Source organism: Aulonocara sp. 'chitande type north' Nkhata Bay, linkage group LG4 (genome assembly GCF_057382095.1).
Source record: "Aulonocara sp. 'chitande type north' Nkhata Bay isolate Kocher_YH1m ecotype deep benthic linkage group LG4, A_spYH_male_GT1.1, whole genome shotgun sequence".
Classification (NCBI taxonomy): domain Eukaryota; kingdom Metazoa; phylum Chordata; class Actinopteri; order Cichliformes; family Cichlidae; genus Aulonocara; species Aulonocara sp. 'chitande type north' Nkhata Bay.
Genome location: NC_141347.1, coordinates 33907419 through 33925729, shown reverse-complemented (window position 1 = coordinate 33925729; position 18311 = coordinate 33907419). Strand labels below are relative to the sequence as shown.

The 18311-nt window shown below is 38.3% G+C and overlaps 1 protein-coding gene across 1 annotated transcript; it reads right to left on the bottom strand.

The window, feature by feature from the left end:
- Positions 1-3204: 3204 nt before the first annotated feature.
- On the bottom strand, positions 3205-18074 carry LOC147333127 (cytohesin-3-like). The gene is made up of 13 exons (XM_086290095.1): positions 17944-18074; positions 17363-17436; positions 17033-17097; positions 15136-15202; positions 13052-13170; positions 11389-11469; positions 11148-11260; positions 10721-10869; positions 9052-9163; positions 8871-8947; positions 8707-8778; positions 8328-8476; positions 3205-5722 (listed from the first exon to the last, which is right to left on the bottom strand). Exons 1-13 carry the CDS (start codon positions 17981-17983, stop codon positions 5638-5640), a joined length of 1203 nt encoding a protein of 400 aa, XP_086146221.1. The 5' UTR covers positions 17984-18074; the 3' UTR covers positions 3205-5637.
- Positions 18075-18311: the final 237 nt, after the last annotated feature.

Sequence of the window (18311 nt, the reverse complement as noted above, 5' to 3'; positions counted from 1 at the left end):
GTGTAGAAAATAGGTTTAAATGTTAAACTAATTTATTCAAGTCAGAGAATGTTGCATAAATGTTTTGCTTGATGCATAAAGTTAAAAGATTAAAACTGATAAAACAAGTTAAAAAAAAGAGACTTTTCCATTTGATTACATTTTGTATGATGGATTATGTAGAAAAAGTAGAATTGGGCTGAAAGATCTATCACTTTATCACCTCTTCAGGTTGTAAATCGTGTTTTTAAAAAGTAACTAAGTAACTAAGTAACTAAGTAATTAATTACTTTTGAAAATAAGTAATCAGTAAAGTAACGGGATTACTTTTTTGGGGGAGTAATCAGTAATTAGTTACTGATTACTTTTTTCAAGTAACTTGACCAACACTGGTTGTACAGCTCCTGCCATGCCCTTTCATTTGATATATTAGTCGATGCGGTTTATTGAAAAAAGAAAAATTCATCGTCAACTTTGACCTTGGGCGCCAACAGTCAAGCTCAAGGTCAAATGCTTAGCCATTTTGCACACCCCACGGCCTAGCATATTGGTGTGAAGTTTGAACACGATTAAAAATAAATTGTGGGCAACATAAAAGAGCTCTTATTGTTACCTACAATCACACAAAATTTAAAAATGATATCTTGAAAGCTGCTAACAAACAGAACTGATCATACAGTTGTCGATTGAATATTGCGTCTGCACTTTGGGATTTTCCCCCCTTCGGGGAAATAATAATTCTACTTCCTACTTAGGTTACAACCTCAGTAACCACTTTCCTGATGACCTCATGTGCTCCGCTTCTAGTTTAAAGGCTTATTGGATGACAGATGAAGGTTACTTTAGAAGTTTTGGTTCCTTTTAAGGTCAACAAGAAAAGAAAATCATGCTGCAAGTTCTTATAAATGTACACTGTCCTCAGTTTCACCTCTCATTTGTGACATCCTGTTTTGAAAATGCCAAGATGTTGCTTGTGATAATGCTCAGCTCAAAACTTTCACAGAAAAACTTCACTAACCGATAGATGCTGCGGTGGCTGTGTTGGTGTTTTTTTTACTGTCCAAACAGTCAGAATTCACGCAGTATTTAAGTCACTCACCTGACTGGAGTCACTCCCCATAACAGTGAAGAGGCGCTGACATCCTGATATTTAGGATGAAGTCGTTTATGTAAAAACAAAACAACCGCTCCTGGCTTCAACTCCTTTATAGTCACTACAAAGCAAAACCTCCCAAACCCAGTATCACAGCAAAACATGTAACAGCCATACCAGTCCACCAAGGTTTTGCCGTGATATTGGGTTGAACATCTTTATCGGTTGTGTAAGTTGTATAAAGCACTTTTAGTGCTTCGAGTCCATTTATCATACACATCAATTGAAGCTGTACATCAGGGTGTTGAATGCAGCCCAAGGGGACATGACTGCTCAGTTGATAAGTTCAAGTCATACTGAAAAAAACATTAAGTTACTTTTGCAAATTGTGGTTGCTCTAAGAGTCAGAAAGTGCAATTATCTTGGGTATTTCCTCGGCGAACTATTTTTTAATCACAAGTTGTTAGCAGTTGCGTGTGCAGTTTCACACCCTCGTTCATCACACCTGTTTTAAAACACAGATGGTAACTGTGAAAACATTCAGTTCGAAGCTTCAAAATGGCACAAATCAACCACAACTCAGTGGGAGACATTCTTTTATACTAGTCTGTACTGGTAGCCAAGTAGATTACAATGGTTTTAATGGTCCAGACCCCTTGAGATGGCGAACAGAGGAGAATTTGACACCTCTGCTCTAAACACTGAGCTCAGTGTTGACTTGCTCGTGCACGTCTCATAGGGGACTGATATTGCCCATATTTAAATACTGTAAGTGTAATTAGCCACATGTGAAATATGGATGTTAGCAGTAAAGTTTCTCGATTTAATAATTAATTCTGCAGCCTCCAAACCAGCTGAAACAAGCAAACAAACAAAAAGGATCAAGTTCACGTTAGTTTATTTGTACCTGTGGATAGACTGGATCGTCCACACAGGAGCCCTCCATCCTCACATGCATGGCATAAGCAGGTAAGCCTAATACAACGTAGTGATAATAATAGTAACACATGAAAGCTGTTTACTCATGCGAGTGATGGTTCCAGGAACCTGCTTTCATGCCGTGCTCTTCTGCACTTTGTGACTGTAAACCTGCATCCTGAAGAAAGAAAGAGAGTGAAACTCACTGTGTGAAGGGTGTAACAGTGAAAACATCTGCCTGCTGTGCAAGGATGCTGGGTTCAGCTGTGGCTCACCAATCAGCCTGTGAGACCGTTTTGTAATTTGATTGAGTGAGTTTCTTACAGATAAGAATCCAAACCAAGACTCTAAAGTAGAAGGCATGGCACTTTGAAAGTGGAAATAAGTAAGTTTGCTTCAAAGTAACTGTTTCCAAATAGTGCACACATCTCACCGTCTGACCGAATCGGGACACATCTGTCCGCCCCCTTCAAACAGCGGAGCAGTGAGCGTGCTTTTAGGTGGAGTGATCATTTTGCAATAACCACGAGTCAACATGTGACTGTTTACTATGCTGACTAATATGGGTTTGGTATGTGTCATTTTATGAGTGGCAGATAAGGTGGTATAAACATAAACCATATCAGGCTACTGTGAGAGAAATATTCATGAAATTGACAAAGAAAACTACAGAGTTATTTCGACTTCATTCTTTGAGTTTGAGCTGTGTAGGTTCACATACTTTTGAGGGGAGATAGGTTTAAATTTTTCAGCTATTATTTTCTGTGAGAAGTCAATTAAACACAAAGGTTAGATGATGCAAAGTTGCATAAAGAAACACGTTTCTTTGGCACAAAGAAATGAGCCAATACGCTGTAGGTTTGAATAAAGCTGTGAGAAGATATATATATATATTTTTTTTCTCTCTTGCATGTTTGCTCCCAGGAAACCACATCTCTATCGCAACATCAGACATGCTGCATCTTCACAGGAAAAGCCTCTACACATCACATATCATGTTAATCTGATAATAACAGGAGCGAAAATAACAAGATAACATATGATGATATGATGTCGTACCTCGCACAGTAATCATCACAGTAATAATCTGGTTAACATATCCAGCGAGTCACTGTTGGGGTTAATAATTCAGCATGAGCTTCCTGATCAAAAGAAAGGGTGTGGAGTGGTAAAGTAGCGCCATCTACTGGAAAAAGAACTGCACAATTTTAATATACGATATACTTTAATACATGAAAAGTAGTTTGATTACCACACAAGTATAAAGTCATTAAATTATACAAAAAATGATCTAAAACATGCTGTACAAAGATCTATAACTTAAAATTCATTTGAATATACAATAACAAAAAAAATCATATTTTCATTTACAAAACAGCTGGAACAGGTTTACAAAAGTGCTAAATGCATTTTTACACAAGCTAAAGTGTGACTATAGCACATCAGGGTCAAGAAACAAGTACGAGTGCTTTTTAACTGTTTGATACACATTTAAAATAACCTGTACATTTTATTTGCTACATTGGTCTGTAAAATCATCTACTTTAAATATTCTAATATGAACAAATAAATATATGTAACTTCAAATAGTCTGCAGCCACGGGGAGACTAAGAGTTTACAAGTACACATACAGAAACATCTGTGCCATTGTATTTGTGTTGTTGCTTCATTTCTGTGGTTAATTTTTGTAAAAATTTCTTTAGGTTCACAAAAAAAGTTCTGTTTCCTTTTCAGTTCGCATTATTCTGTTAAAATGACAGCATTCTTTCATTTTTTATTTGGTTGCATTTATTCTCTCGTTTTAGATGCTCACAGACGAATCCTGCTGCTGTCTGATGCTGCAGATTTGTAATTAATGCAAAAGAAAGACTTCTATAAATTGCTGCAAGCCACAAACCTAATTCAGATCCCGATAACTGTGTCAAACCTTGACCTTGAGTCTCATTTGTTTGGACAATGCTGTTTTCATTGGAAACCTTTCTAGATTTAATCTGATTCAGTAAAAAGGACTAGATGTTACAGTCCCTGATAAGGGAGGTTTAGGGATTAGGGATCTAATCTAGTTTATCATTTTAAAATTTGGGACACATCGTCAGTAGTGGACCTTGGATTCATCGGGTTTAATCCAAGTTAAACTGGGAACTAATGAATCAAGAAAGGCTCTCTACAGTGTTTATAGACCTGTTCTGATCCTGAATACGTTTTCCGATTTTTTCCAGTGTACAATAAAAAGGATATTTTACTTTTATAATCATTTTTGGCTGCACACAAATGTCTAAAGTCTAAATTAAATTCTGACAGTTTTCAAAAGTTGTGGCGTTCTTCTGTTATCTCAGTCCTTTGATGTTAGGTGGTCATAAAACTCAGTCAGACCAGTGTTAAGCCGATCTTTCTGTTTCTTATATTCCAATAAAAGTTTTTTTTTCCTCCTGCAAGTATTGAAGTTCAATCATGCAAACATTATTGAAAACCAGTACTTGTGCTCTCTCTGTTATCTCAGCCAGTGGCTGCATGCACAAGGACACCATGATGGGAGATACTTTCAAAAGAAATCGAGTTTTCAATCTCAAATTCAATCTCTGAATTCACTTCATCAGTAGATCCAGCTGTGGTCCTAAACCAAACTCATGAAGTTTCTGTGCTGAGATTTGACAACTACCTGTTTTTCTCTAGGTATCCAATTTAGGAATCTAGCTGTAGTCTTAAAAACAGTGACCCTACAAGACCTCTAGTCTCTGCAAATGCTGGTTTATGACACATTGACATCAGATGTGAAAAGGTGCCAGACGTTGGTCTTTTGTAAGTATTTTTTAAAAAGGAACTGAAGATGAAGTAAAGGCACATGTAATTCCAACCTTATTCATGCATGCATTGAATCTGTAACATAAATGCTACCAGGTCTGACCGAGCAAATGCCATCTCAGCTTTCACAACAAAGTGACCACAGTGAACATTTATTCAATAAGCTGACAAGTTCAGATGCTTTCATATTAACAGAAAAGTGTGCATGTCTAAAAGGCGTGCATCAATTTATATTTTGATACTTTGTTGGCATTTTGTGTCTCAGTGAAGTCAATATGTTTCACTTCAAAAACATTTTGTTTCTTTTTGAAGTTGTTTTCTGTCTCTTTGCAGTTGTTTTGTGTCTCTTTCTAGTCATTTTATGTCTTGCTCAAGTCTATCTGTGTTTTTTTGTGTGAAGCTGTTTAATCTTTGTGGTCATTTTCTGTGTCTAAAGTCGTTTTATGTCCCTGAAGTCTCCTTTTGTGTCTTTGTTATGTCTCTTTGAGTTCGTTTTCTGTCTCTTTGTAGTTGTTTTATGGCTCTCTGGAGTCGTTTGAGTCTTTTTGTGGTCATTGTATGTCTTCTGGGTTAGACTTTCATGATTGTTATAGCTTTGCAGCAGATGTTTGTCCGTCAGACTTGTCGCCCCTGAAGTCGGAGCAGCAGTGCATTCATTTTGCAGAAGTAATGTGAAAACCACGGTTCACTTTTCTCCTTTTTACACTACAATTATCACATCCCAATTTGCGCAGTTCTTTGAAATACAGAGCAATGACGTTTTGGTTGTATCTTTCGTGAGCAGTCATTAAAATGAAACATGATTCATCAGTCAAACTCATCCATGATCCCTGATGGTGCTGTGTCAGTCCTTTGAGGAAGTGTTGCTGATGATCTTTCTTTTGCGTAGTGTCACCAAGTCATAGAAAGGGTCCTTGGTGATGCTCGCCCTGAGAAACAACATTTAACAGATTTAGTTTGAAAACCAAGACCTTCGAGTAACAGTAGAAGTAGCAGTTTTAAGCATTTTTTTCAGTTTTGAGAACCTTGGTGAGTGGAAATCACTAAAGAATGACTGTAAAATGACTTTATTGAACTCTTTGTAGGCCTTTCTTAATGCATGATCTTAAGAACACTGAGATGGACATTTTCAGATATTCAATCTTGATGATGACTGTAATCACTCTAACTTAGCATTAACCCTTAATCACTTGAATCTAAATATTTACAGCTTTCCCACCAGCCTCTATTCTACTTCTAATGTCCAATAAAAATGTTAGCGTGATACATTTTGATAATGATCCCATGTTGTGGCCGTGTAACTAACCAAATGGTAGCTCATGTAATGAATACCCTCGTCGTCCCTCACTGACTACCCACTAACAAGCACAGGGACTGATGTTTTGTCAAGGCCAGAGAAATTTACACTGGGAGTCCTTTAGCATCAGTGCTGTCAAGTGATTTCTGGGTACAAGCGTCTCCTGCATTGAATGCTTTTGTGTTTTTAATGTCTTGCAGTTTCCAGCCAACAACAGGGATGTCAAACATAAGTCCAGGGGGCCAAAATCAGCCCAGCAAAGACTAAAATCTGGCCTGCTGGACGGTTTTGCAAAATATGAAAAAGGGCACATGTTTTTTTTAAAAAAACAAACAAAAAAAACAGAATTTTTTCATTAATCGACAAAAAACTTTATATTTTATAAAAACAGAACAGTCTGAGCAGTGAGCTACCAGAAATTTTTATGTAATTTTACATTTTTATCATGTAGAAAAACTGAGCTGTGCTGTTGAAATTGAACATTTATTGATCTTGTATTAAGATATCTCAGAGATTAAATGTGTACTTAAATGTCTTTACACTGACAGTGTTTCACTTCACTTAAGATCAAAGTGGGCTGTATGTGGTTGACATCCTTGTTATACATTATTATTAGCACTACTGTGTGAAGCATGTCACCCACCCACTTTTAAAATAATGACCTGACATTATGCTTGACAGGTTGAGATGCTAAGTGGGTGTATAAAAGCCTGCTTTGGAGTGGCTTTCTTCATTTCTGTGCCTGCTTCTAAGTTCAGGTCCTTCCACTTCTCTAGCCTGTGGAGTGCCACAGGGTTCTATTCTGGGGCCCTTACTATTTCTGTTATAGTCACTCCCTCTAAGTTACAGATTACGCGTAGGTGCTTAGACTATTAAAAGTCAGATGGATGACAATTTTCTCTAACTAAATGAGGACAAAAGTTGTCTTGCTTGTGCTCTGGCAGATTTGTGTCTAAGATAAAGAAAACTCTAGGTCCCCTTCCCACTTTTGCTGAATCTTTAGTAGGATGTCTTTTGATTCAGACATCACTTTGGATGCTCATGTTACATATCTAAGTACTCTAAGTATTCACACCATTGCTAATTCAGTTGCATGGGCTCCCCATTAAATTCATAGTCCACTTTAAGACTCTGGTTTAGACTTTTAGAGCTCTGAATAGGTGAGCACAAGCATCACAACATCAGTGAACTTTTACATACATATGTCCCTAGCAGGCCCCATTAGGTCTGGTGTCTATATAGCACCAAAGGCTGAAAATTAAAGAAAATGGAGCTTTTGCATCAGTTACCTCCAGACTCTTGAAGTCTCTCCCACTGAGCCTGAAAAAGCACCTTAAACTCATCTTTTTGACCTTTCATTTAGGCAACCTTTTGTCTTTGTCTTTTTGCATTTTCTTATGGAGCACTTTGTCATATTTCTATAGAAATGTATAATAGAAATGTATTTTTACTAACTAACCTCATGGTGTAGGCTATAGTGCACACCATGTGAAACCAAGCCTGATTTCAGTATGGCCATTAAGCTTGGGATCAGCACTTTTTCAAAGTGAGTAATTTAAACCACGCAGCATCACTCATGACTAACATCCCTCAACATAAATCTTAAATTGAGACAATGACATCAGACTTGAAAGGCCTCTTGGGATCATATATGGCATCATATGAATATAACAGGGGTTCTGGAGGTGGCAGAGAACTAAAGTCACCAGAAAACTGAAAGAGGATGTAAAACACAGACTCTTTCCTTCCTATGCAGATTTTGTCACTGTTTCAAACCCATTTGCATTAAGCATCTAATTTTGCCATAGCTGGTGGTTCAAGGTGTCTATGAAAAGCACACTCTGTGCATATCTGTCAGAAACAATAACAATTTGTTACTTTGTAGCTTTGACAAAACAGCCTGTGAGGTAGAAAGTTTAGTTATATTTATTCTAACACGCAAGAGTCTTTAAAACTCCCAGCGCAATTTAAATTAATTAGCTAACACTTTATTATTTTATTAAACCATTGGTTATCTACAGATAACACGATTTCTTTGCTCTGTATGGTTACCAGGCAATGAGTGCATTATAAAACTGCAGGTTTAGATTTGAGATGACATGTAGGTCATATAAGTTTGATCACTGTTGCTTGTTTGAACTCTTCCTGATCATGTGCTTCACATTAAGCCTCGATAAACATGAGTCACTGACACACGTGGCCGCCCACGTGTCCTCTGCAACATCAGTTGCTCTCACCTGATTGCATCTATCCAGTCGTCCCGTTCCTCTGCGCTGGCTGCACTGAGCTTATACGACTGGTGTTTACCCTGGACCACTCTGCCTTTGTTCTCCGTCTTGCAGGCCTTGATCTTTTGTCCTTTAGGATTATATAACTCCAGGCAGAACTGTTTAAACACACATGCAGACCCACATGTAGCACCGTTACTGTGTGCATATGCCTTTTGTTTATTTTAATAATCTTCTGATAGCCTCCTGACTCACTGTTTTGAGCACTTGCGCTAGAAATTCATTTAGCAACTGCTGTATGATTCATTGAGGGCTGGGGTGGCAAATAATATGTGTGTGGAAACTCAGCAGTCATACAATGTGATGCAGAAAGTGAATGATGCTCTACCGGTTTGCTTGAGTCTTGTAGTGCCCTGACACACAGGTTCTCCAGAGGAATAATCCCAATTGGATCTTTATCCTGCAGGATGAGAGTGAAGATGTTTGACATGGCCATGTTTTATTGTCATCATGTCTGACTTATGTAGCGGCAGAAAAAATAAATAAACGTACTGTTGTGTATTCAAAGTAGTACAAGCAGCTGTCTGTCAAAATGAACCACCTTCTCTTCCAGGTTTTAACTCGACCACCTGCAATGAAGCAAACAAGACATTAGAAACACGAGCAAAGAGAAGCTCTGACGTCCTGTCTTGGAGTCCGGGTTTATGGTGTGGTGTTAGTTTCTTCATCTCACCTATTTTAAGGAGCCAACCCTCGCGGTCTGGATTAAAAAACGTCAGTGTGAGGTCATTCCCATCATCCTCTGGGATTTTGAACGGCTCACTACGGATGCTTGTGTACAGTTTCTGAAAATAATTTGAAAGTGCACAGAAACATCGAATAAGCATTTTTAAAATTCTGATTTGCGTAATTTAGTGCAGTGTACACAAGAAATCATGTTGAAACACAGATGTGACATTTTTACTAAAGGTTAACAGATTAGCATCAAAGGAACCTAACGTATATCAGCATATCAATAGGGAAAAAAACACAAGACAATGAAACAACGAAAAAAATCCCTGAATCTATAGATAACCATCAAGAAATAACCCCAAATGTGGGTCTTTTCCTGATTCCTAAACATCCAGATAAACTCATATAAAATCACCAGGTTATTTTAGCCTGATCAATACCAACATTTTTAGATATTTTTACATGACAGTGATTTTTTTAAATAACATTACTTCATGTTGGGATACATGGTTAGGTCTATTAAATAAGTAAAAAGAACAGTATCTTAGTATTTAAAGAAAACTCAAGTACTCTGGAAGGACTAGCTTTCTTCAACCTATAATGTACTGCGTTTTTCAACCATTCACTCACTGCTTTTATTATCTATTTAATAAAATTATATACTAATTATTTGTAATTAACTATTCAAGTAACTAATTTCAACCAGTAATCTGCAACGTTTAGCTAACAGCTTTGCTCTGTTAGCTAATGACTTCAACTGTTAGCTAACATTTAACTACTAGCCATATTTTGTCGCTAATTTTATTTAGTCATGTTATTAGCCAAGCATTTTACCTGCTTAAATATTACAGTATGCTTGAACAAATCCAGTGTTAGCTTAACTTTAGCTGTTTTTCCAAAACTAACATTAAATTAGCACATTAGTTAAACTGATGGTGATACTTAATCATGTTATTAACTAAATAACACTGCTAATAACTGTTCCAAGTTTTTATCTGCTATTCTGTCATAAATGTAGTTTATTTATACTTTTAGCATTTCAACTGGTCATAATTTAAAGTATGTTAATTGAGTGTGGTTTCTTCTTAGTATACACAAAATTAGCAAACAAATTGCTGCTGTTAATTTTAAATGATTTCTGAAGTATATTATTAATTTTAGCTAGCTATTTCAAGTGCTATCTTTTCTTTTAACAAACAGTTAGTCTGTCTCTTTAACCAATATATCAACCATTAATTTGCATCATTACTTTACTTTCAAATTATCTACTGCCTAGCCACTTTTAGGCAACTATTACATTTTCTGTTCAAACTTGCTTCCAGTCAGTGCTGAAAATAACATAAACTTTACCCCGAGGTAACACTGTAACACGAAGGGTGATTTAAGGTATAACTGCATTTCACTGCGCAAGAATGATGTACTACTGGGGAAACCCATCAGAGATTATTGGTGTCACTAAAGAAGTAAGGGTAAGCTGCGTAAGGAGATGAAAGAAATGCCCTGCAGTCAGTTGACCACCCTGACCAAGGAGCATTGCAGTACTTCTGCAATACATTTAAAGGATATTAGAGTAAACTGTAATGCTGTCACCAATCAGCGCCTTGGTTTTTCTATCACCTAACTGTACAAGCAGGGCCTGACAAAGCCATGAAATAATGAAGCCAGCTGACCGTGAGCAGCTCAGTGGGCAGGTCCTCGCCGTTGTTGATGCCTCTGTTCATGGAAACAAATCGCTGCAGAGTGGGTTTGTCTTTCACGTTGGGGTTGTGGAGACTTGTGTTGAGCATGATGATGGCGAAAGAGAGGATGTAGCAGGTGTCTGTAACAGAAAACCACAGTTTAGCTTTCTTCATCACCTTCTTGAGTGTACGCAGCTGACAGCTGCTTAGGCCAAAAAAAGTTTTATTGGATAATCTGTTAACTTTAATCAGGGAGGCCTGAGACGTTTCTCTGGCTTTGGGTTTATTTTTCAGAAAGAAAAGCAGATTTTTCTTAGCAGGTGATGAGTCTTGTATAGAATTTTGTAATTACAGAAGCAAAAATGTGTGTTTTAATTGGAGTGTGTGGGAAAATGAATCAGCCTCTTTGTGCTTGTACCTGTGGATTGGAAGACCCCGGGGTTACAGCCACAGTAGCGAGCTGCAAACGCCTCCATCATCCTGTCAATCTTTTGAGCTTCTCCTGGGAGACGAAAGCTCCACAGAAACTGCCTGCAAAGGTGGAAGAAAAAGAAAAACAACACACACGGGCTGGTAAGAAGGAGGAGGGTTTCATAATAAGGACGAAAGCAAGACTAAAGGTAAAACTGCTGCAACACTCCAAGCTTCCTTTCACAAACCTCAGTGCTTGCACCAGATTCAGGTCTGAGAACTCATGCAGACCAACAAACGCTTTCAGTATCTTCAGGTGCATTTCCTCCCTGTGTGACAACCAAAACAATGAAAGATAATTGAATAATGAAAACCACAACCCTCAAAATGAGGCTCAAATATAGAATACACATTTACCGTCAGAGCACACTGGTTTCACAACATACATGAAAGTCACGAAGTCATGTGAATAAGAACATTTTCAAACTAAGTACACCTTTTCCAGGCATTTCTAATGAATTACACTTGATAAGCTGATAATAAACTATAAAAGCAGTATGCTAGTCTGGAGCATTCAGGTTTGTGTTCCTACAATGCTACAATCCTCCTATCAGGGAACATCTTGTAAGGTCAGGTACAATGATCAAAGAAATACAAAAAGGCAGGTTAAAGGTTAAAGTTCATGACAAGTATGGCTTGTTTGGAAGGGGTGCCTGGAAAAAGCATCTTCTCTGTAAAAAGGACGTGGCAGCGTCATTTAGATTTGCAAAGTTGGATTGGAATAAACCACAAGACATGACCGAATAATGCACATTATTAGCATATTAGCACAAACACCTAATAGCAACTGTCGGCACAGTAGAGGAGGGGTGATGATTTGGGGACCTTGCAGTCTTTAAATGTATCCTCTGTAAACCAAATTATTCTATTATTAGTCCCTCGTCTAAGCTTCGTCCCAAACTGGGTCAACAGGACAATGATACCAAACACAGCAGCAAATCAGGACAGAATGGCTGAAAAACAAAAGAATCAAGGTGTCGCAATGGCCCAGCAAAAGCCCACAGCTCAACCTGGCTGAAATGCTGTGGTGAGACTTTAAAGGAGCTTTGCGTAAACGAATGCTGCGAATTTCAATGAATTGAAACAACTGTGTAAAGAAGAGTGGGCTGCGTTTCTCTCACGCTGATGTGAGAGAACGATAAATTCATACAGAAAGTGATCTGATAAACAATTGGTTTTACAAAATACTGAATCATGCTGTGCACTTTTTCAGTTTTTCAGACGTTGCTTCTGCATTTTGGTTCAGTATTTGTTAAATAAACAATGACACTGTGCAATGTGTCTCATGCTGTTGTTCATCTGAGGTTGTATTTATTTCATTTTAAGATATGCAAAGGACCATCTCTTGTTATGTAAAATCTTAAAGAGGAGTTTTTGACAAATGGTTCCAACCTTTGGAAAAAGGTTGTCTGTCTACAGAGTGCACTACAATACAAAAATGTCAAATTTTGGGCAAACAAATGTTTTCACACATCACTGGAAAATATTTAATGGAATATTGAAACCATCAAATGGTGCTTTCAAAACAGCTCCCCCCCCCCGATGATACCCTCCAACCCCCTAACACTACAGCCCACAAAAAAACCCAAACAAAAAAACACTCCATTGTGAGAGGTGGATATATGGTTTTATGTTTAGTGTGCAAACTGAAACCAATCATGTATGTGGGTGGAAAACTGGTGAAAAGTGAATCTTGGTGGCTTTTTAACGTACCTACATAAATTGGTCTAAAGTAACCTGCTGCAGTTTCTCATTAAATTGCTTAGTAAGTTCAGCATACACGTTAATGTTTTTTTAGTTAAATCTCACAACTTTAAAGAAGGAGCAGGGAAACTTATACTAATACTCCACCTTTCTCCCAAGAAGTTTCCTATGGCGGTCTTATTGAGCCCCTCCTCTTTGTAAAGAAACTCTGCCACAGACTCTGCCCGCCATTCGAGAAGGCCATTTTCAACGAGGTACTGGACACCCTGAAGCAAGGGGGGAAATGGAAAGTCAGACATGTAAGAAATGAATTTGAAAACTAGGAGGACAAATTTTTAATCAGTGAATTAAATGTCTGTGGTGTGTTTTCATCGAGAAGGCAAATTAAGCGACAGGAAGCTTCGTGTTAAGTTTTGGCCACAGCTTTTAGTTCTTCTTGTCAGTGCTGCTAATTCTAACCTAGTCGTATCACACTTTAAAAAAGTTTTCTTCTTCTCCTTTTAAGTCACGGTCGCCACCAAGCACCAGCACACAAGATGTGAAGGGCTGAATGAATACCGCATGTTGTTATTGCTGCATCTCAAAAAGGTACTTAGAGACAGTTCTTCAAAATATGACTCTTAATTCTGAGTGCATACTCCTGCTAACCAAATCAATTCCGCTTAGCACCCTTAACCCCAAGAAGACTATAAGCGTGTTATCCACCCACTTGTCTGCAGGCCTGAGTGCAGAGCGGGCTCAGGCCTGCAGACACTCAGCTTTGAGCTGAAGACCCAGAAAGGAAGGAAGCAAAAAAAAAGAAAAAGAAAAAGATGGAGGTCGCAGTGGTGAAGTGGCGTCTCTGCCCCACTTCAGGGAACAGGATGTGGTTTTTCTCGCTTTTGCTCGTGTTGTGCGTCTGTGCCTGTGCACTGGTTGCACTTCTGAGCATCACATACACATCTCTCAACTCGACATCCGCTGTGTGTGGAGATATCTGTCACCGTGTTGCTGTTGACCTTCTGATACAGAGATGTTGAAGTGAGTGAAAGTAGAATTAAAACTTTTACTGTGACTAACAAAGTTTCCTTTAATCTCTTGAAATAAACAACACTGTGCATGTCAGAAGTAAATATAAAAGTATGCACTAAGAAATAGCACCATTTATGTATAATCTACAGGTATACAGCTCATGAGCAGTGACCCTACAGGTGTTGGCTCCTCCCCTTATCCTACTGGATAATGCTTGTGCCACCCACAATGGTTGGGTTACTGGATGAGGCACTGATATGCTGCTAAAGATTAAAGTTTAAAAATGCTGAAAAATAGAAACTATTATGTTAACAAACCTAGTCAAGGCTTAGGCACAAAGACAAACCTGTACATGAAGCCCAAGATGTGCCTTTAGTTCCTCTAATGGCCACTTGAAGGTGGCTTCAAATCAGTCCCCACAGACTCGTGGGGACTCGTGTTAAAATACTGACCTTTTCAAGAAAAATGATTGTTTGTCCGTGTGGATAGCTTCCCCTTCATATACCCTTGGTACTTGTCTTTATTTTAAGACATAAATTAGGCGTTTTAATGTAAAGTTATTGGAGTCAAAGGTTAAAATAACTACTTGGTTACAGTTGCAGGACCTTCATTATAATTCTTACATGACATCATGATAAAAGTGACATCAATATCTGAGGCTACTTTAACAGAAACAGCACTGACACCCTTTTACTACAATTTAGTTTGTAAAAGAAACACTGAGGATGACTTAAAACAGAAATATAGCATATACCGATGTTTGGTTGACCCATCCATCTGTCTGGACCTCCACCCTAAACAGACTTTCTTGCTCTGATGTTTTTTGCAGTCATGTGACCACTGACCATGTGATGTTAAGGGTTAGTTGGTGAAAACCTCCTTGCAACTGGTTTGGTCTGACTAGTGGATTGCTAATTAAATGTTCACAGATGTTTATTTTCAGCTCGTGTCGCACTCGTGTCACACTTTTTCAAGTTTTATTTCTGCTCAGTGAGTAGTTAGTGCGTGCTTCAGACTGGTATCTCCCATATAAACTACAGGCGACTACATAAATCCATCTATAGCAACACCTAGCTTCTTTGTTTGCTCCTGTCACTGTCACTGGAAGATATGGAGTTTTTAAAAAAGTCTTACAAAGGATTGTCTTACTTTGTAGATTAAATTAAAAATCTTTCCTTAATGTATGAAAATGTGTACACACAAATATGATATCAACTCACTTTTTTGGAGTCCATGTTAAATTTCTTTTTCCCACGTAGGAATTTCCTGTTCCTCGCAACATTTTTACTGCAACAGAAGACAAAAAATGTTGTAATGTTATAAATCATAAAGTTTTGTAGCTCATTTTGTTGTTTATTTTGAACTGAGAGCTGTGTTTGTCTGTTTTTTCGTGTTGAATATGAGGAGCAGATTGCTGGATTAATGTTTGGTTTCCTTTACTTCAGCAGTTTTTGATTTACTAAACATAAATAATACATATATTGGTATAAAAGACAATGAAAAGTTAACTTTGTGACTGATCAATGTTCAAGTTAAAATAAATCATTTTTTCTGTGAATTCATTTATCACACTCCAAACTACTTTCCGATAACGAGCGCTTTGTGAGATAAGTGGTCGGTGTTTTTGTGGCGTGCGTGCAGCAGTACTCAGAAACTGAGGTTGCGATGCCAGTAATGCCAGCTATGTGTAAATGTAGTGTCACACTAGACTATTATCGCCTCATAAGTGCAACAGCAAAAAGCAGAAACTCCAAATAAGGACTCCCCATAGTGTCAAAAGACATTTTTCTCTCCAAATTTCTGTGACTGTAAGCGTGCTCATTAACTTTGTTTTATTACAGCTGGTGCTTCAGTTCGTGCCGGATCACAGTGTCTCCTCCAAAACACATTGTCTCTAATTACCAGCCTCCAAAGATGACTAAAAACTTTTGAAACATTTAGCAAAATAATGGGTAAAAGGTTAAAATAAAGGGTAGCACAGATGTGAAGTACCTGAATTAAACTGTGTGGATTTGTTTTAAAAGGAAAGCAGTAAAAATTGCTCTTTGTGGAACTATTTATGGAGAAAGTGATTGCAAGTGTCAAGTGAAAAGGCTTGACAAGCAAATTAAACAGAGGGCCCCTGCCCCTCCTGACTGCTCAAGGCCACCACCAGCATATAGGTTATAAAATACCTCTCCGTCTGTGATATTAAAGGCATATACACGTTCATTTTGGTCCAGTATTATTAGTGAGTCCCAATGTGTGGACCACAGCCCCCTGTAGGGTGGTTTAGGTACTGCATATGAGTCGGGAAAGGTTGTTTTAATCACTGTAAAAAAATTCTAATTAAATATTTCCAACAAAAAGCAAAAATAAAAATGAAACCATTTTATATCGTGTAAACGATGGACGTAGCTACACCAGCCAACAGTTTGCGAAATCTCTTTATGAAGTCGCAATTTGAGCTTTTGGGTTTCTTGAACTACTAGCTTGCTAAAACAAGAGCTGAATCTGATGATAAAACTGTGCTTTTTTTTGGCTAATAACTCATCAATCACAAATAAATACAAGATGACCTGAAATTATCAACTAATGAGCTCATCAGGAAAATATTCCCTGGGAGAAAAGGAGCTGAGAGCAGTTTTCCAATGGAAAATCCTTGTGTGAGATTGAAAAACTAATGGTTGTCAGCTGGTTGCCAGCTAGTTGTATTGTGGTTATATTCTTAGTTAAAAGCAAAGGGTTTCCCTGATGTGACAAAAGTATCACTTAGAGATGCAACTAAATGTTTGGGCCACAGAATATTTACAGATTACATAGTGGGCTTTGGGATTCTAAATATGGGAATGGTTGGTCTGAAAAGTGGCATCCTGGTCTAATTGGTGGTAAACCTAACACTAACAACCTAAAACAGTTAATCCGATTTGTTTATCAGGCTTGTGCAGTGCATCATCACACTGAAATGCCCCTGCTTCTGACTTGGTCAAATGCAAATCTGAGTAAAGGTGGCTGTGCGACTGAGCATTACGTGTGGTGTAGGAGACTAAGCTGAATCAAAGTGTCGCTTAAACAAGAGGAAGAAGCCATGCTGACTCAGAGAATAGCTGCTATAAGAATGCTTGTCCTCATACTCACTTCTGCTCCTTCAGTTCAGGGCTGTGGATTTTAGGCATGACGTGATTGATCTCCAATCTGAGTTTCTGCAAGAAAGAAGGCAGTGACGTTAGAGAAAGACCAAGGTTTGGTGTTACATCACAGATACTCGCAGACTCAATGATTCATGGTCAGTTTGTCGGCTATTATAAAGCAGCCTTCAAATCCTTCATATCTCAATTAAATGTTATGTACGAATGGCCTTTTGTGCGCTGTGAAAAACTCTGCCGAGGCTGCTAGGAGTGGGTGCATACAGCAGAATAACGAGGCATTTTAATGAAAGACCTTAGAGGAAAATATTCACCGCAGTACCTGAATGTCATCCAGCAGCTCAAACTCATGCGCCTCACCCTGCCTCCTCGCTTCTGGTGGGAGTTTGATTGGAGCTGTTGGGTGACAGAAAGCATCAGTTACACTTCAGGATGGGGATAAATACACTTGATAATGCATTAATTAGCCATGCAACTCTGTGGACTGTCTTGACAACCCCCCCCCCCCACGCGCTCATTTTCACACACATTCATATATCACACCTTCACCCTTCACAGGTTAGAGAAGTGGTCAATCAACACGCTTAAAATAGCTGCTTTTCTTCCTCTTTTGAACAAGAAGGGTTACTTTGAGTGCAGTGCAGCCACTAAAGCAGAATTTAAGTCCAAGTAATTTTTTTTATAACATTGTAAAAAAGTTCAGTTTCCTTCCTAGGCAAAGACATTATTGTGCATCGAAAGTAATATGAAAATAGCATGATATTCAAAGCAGCAGTTGTAAGCAGTTTGAGTTCTAAACTAAACCACACAAATAGTCAACACAAACATCATCAAAACCACTTTTAGTTTTAAAGAAGCGGCAGCTTATGACAACGATTGAAAGTAAAAGATTAATAGGCATACCTTTTCCCCAGAGGAAGCTGTCTTTTCTGCGTATGGCCATGTTGTTGATGGTGCAGAGCGACTGACGGCTGCACAGGAAACAAACTCAGTCAGAGTGAAAAGAGGGCCGGCGCTGCCATTCGGAGACACAGCAGCGACACTGGAGGCGCTCCAGAGCTCAGCCAACAGCACCGCTTACAACTCGTCTGATGATGTGAAACATGGTAAAATGCCCATTGAGCAACAGACAGCTCATTCATGACCTTATCGCTATTACACGTTATTACACAAACACTGCAGCTGTGACCACTAAAGATAATGTCATAACATCAACAGGATGAAATCAGGCATTTTTAATTTAAAACAATGGCGATTTTTCTGAGGTGGTG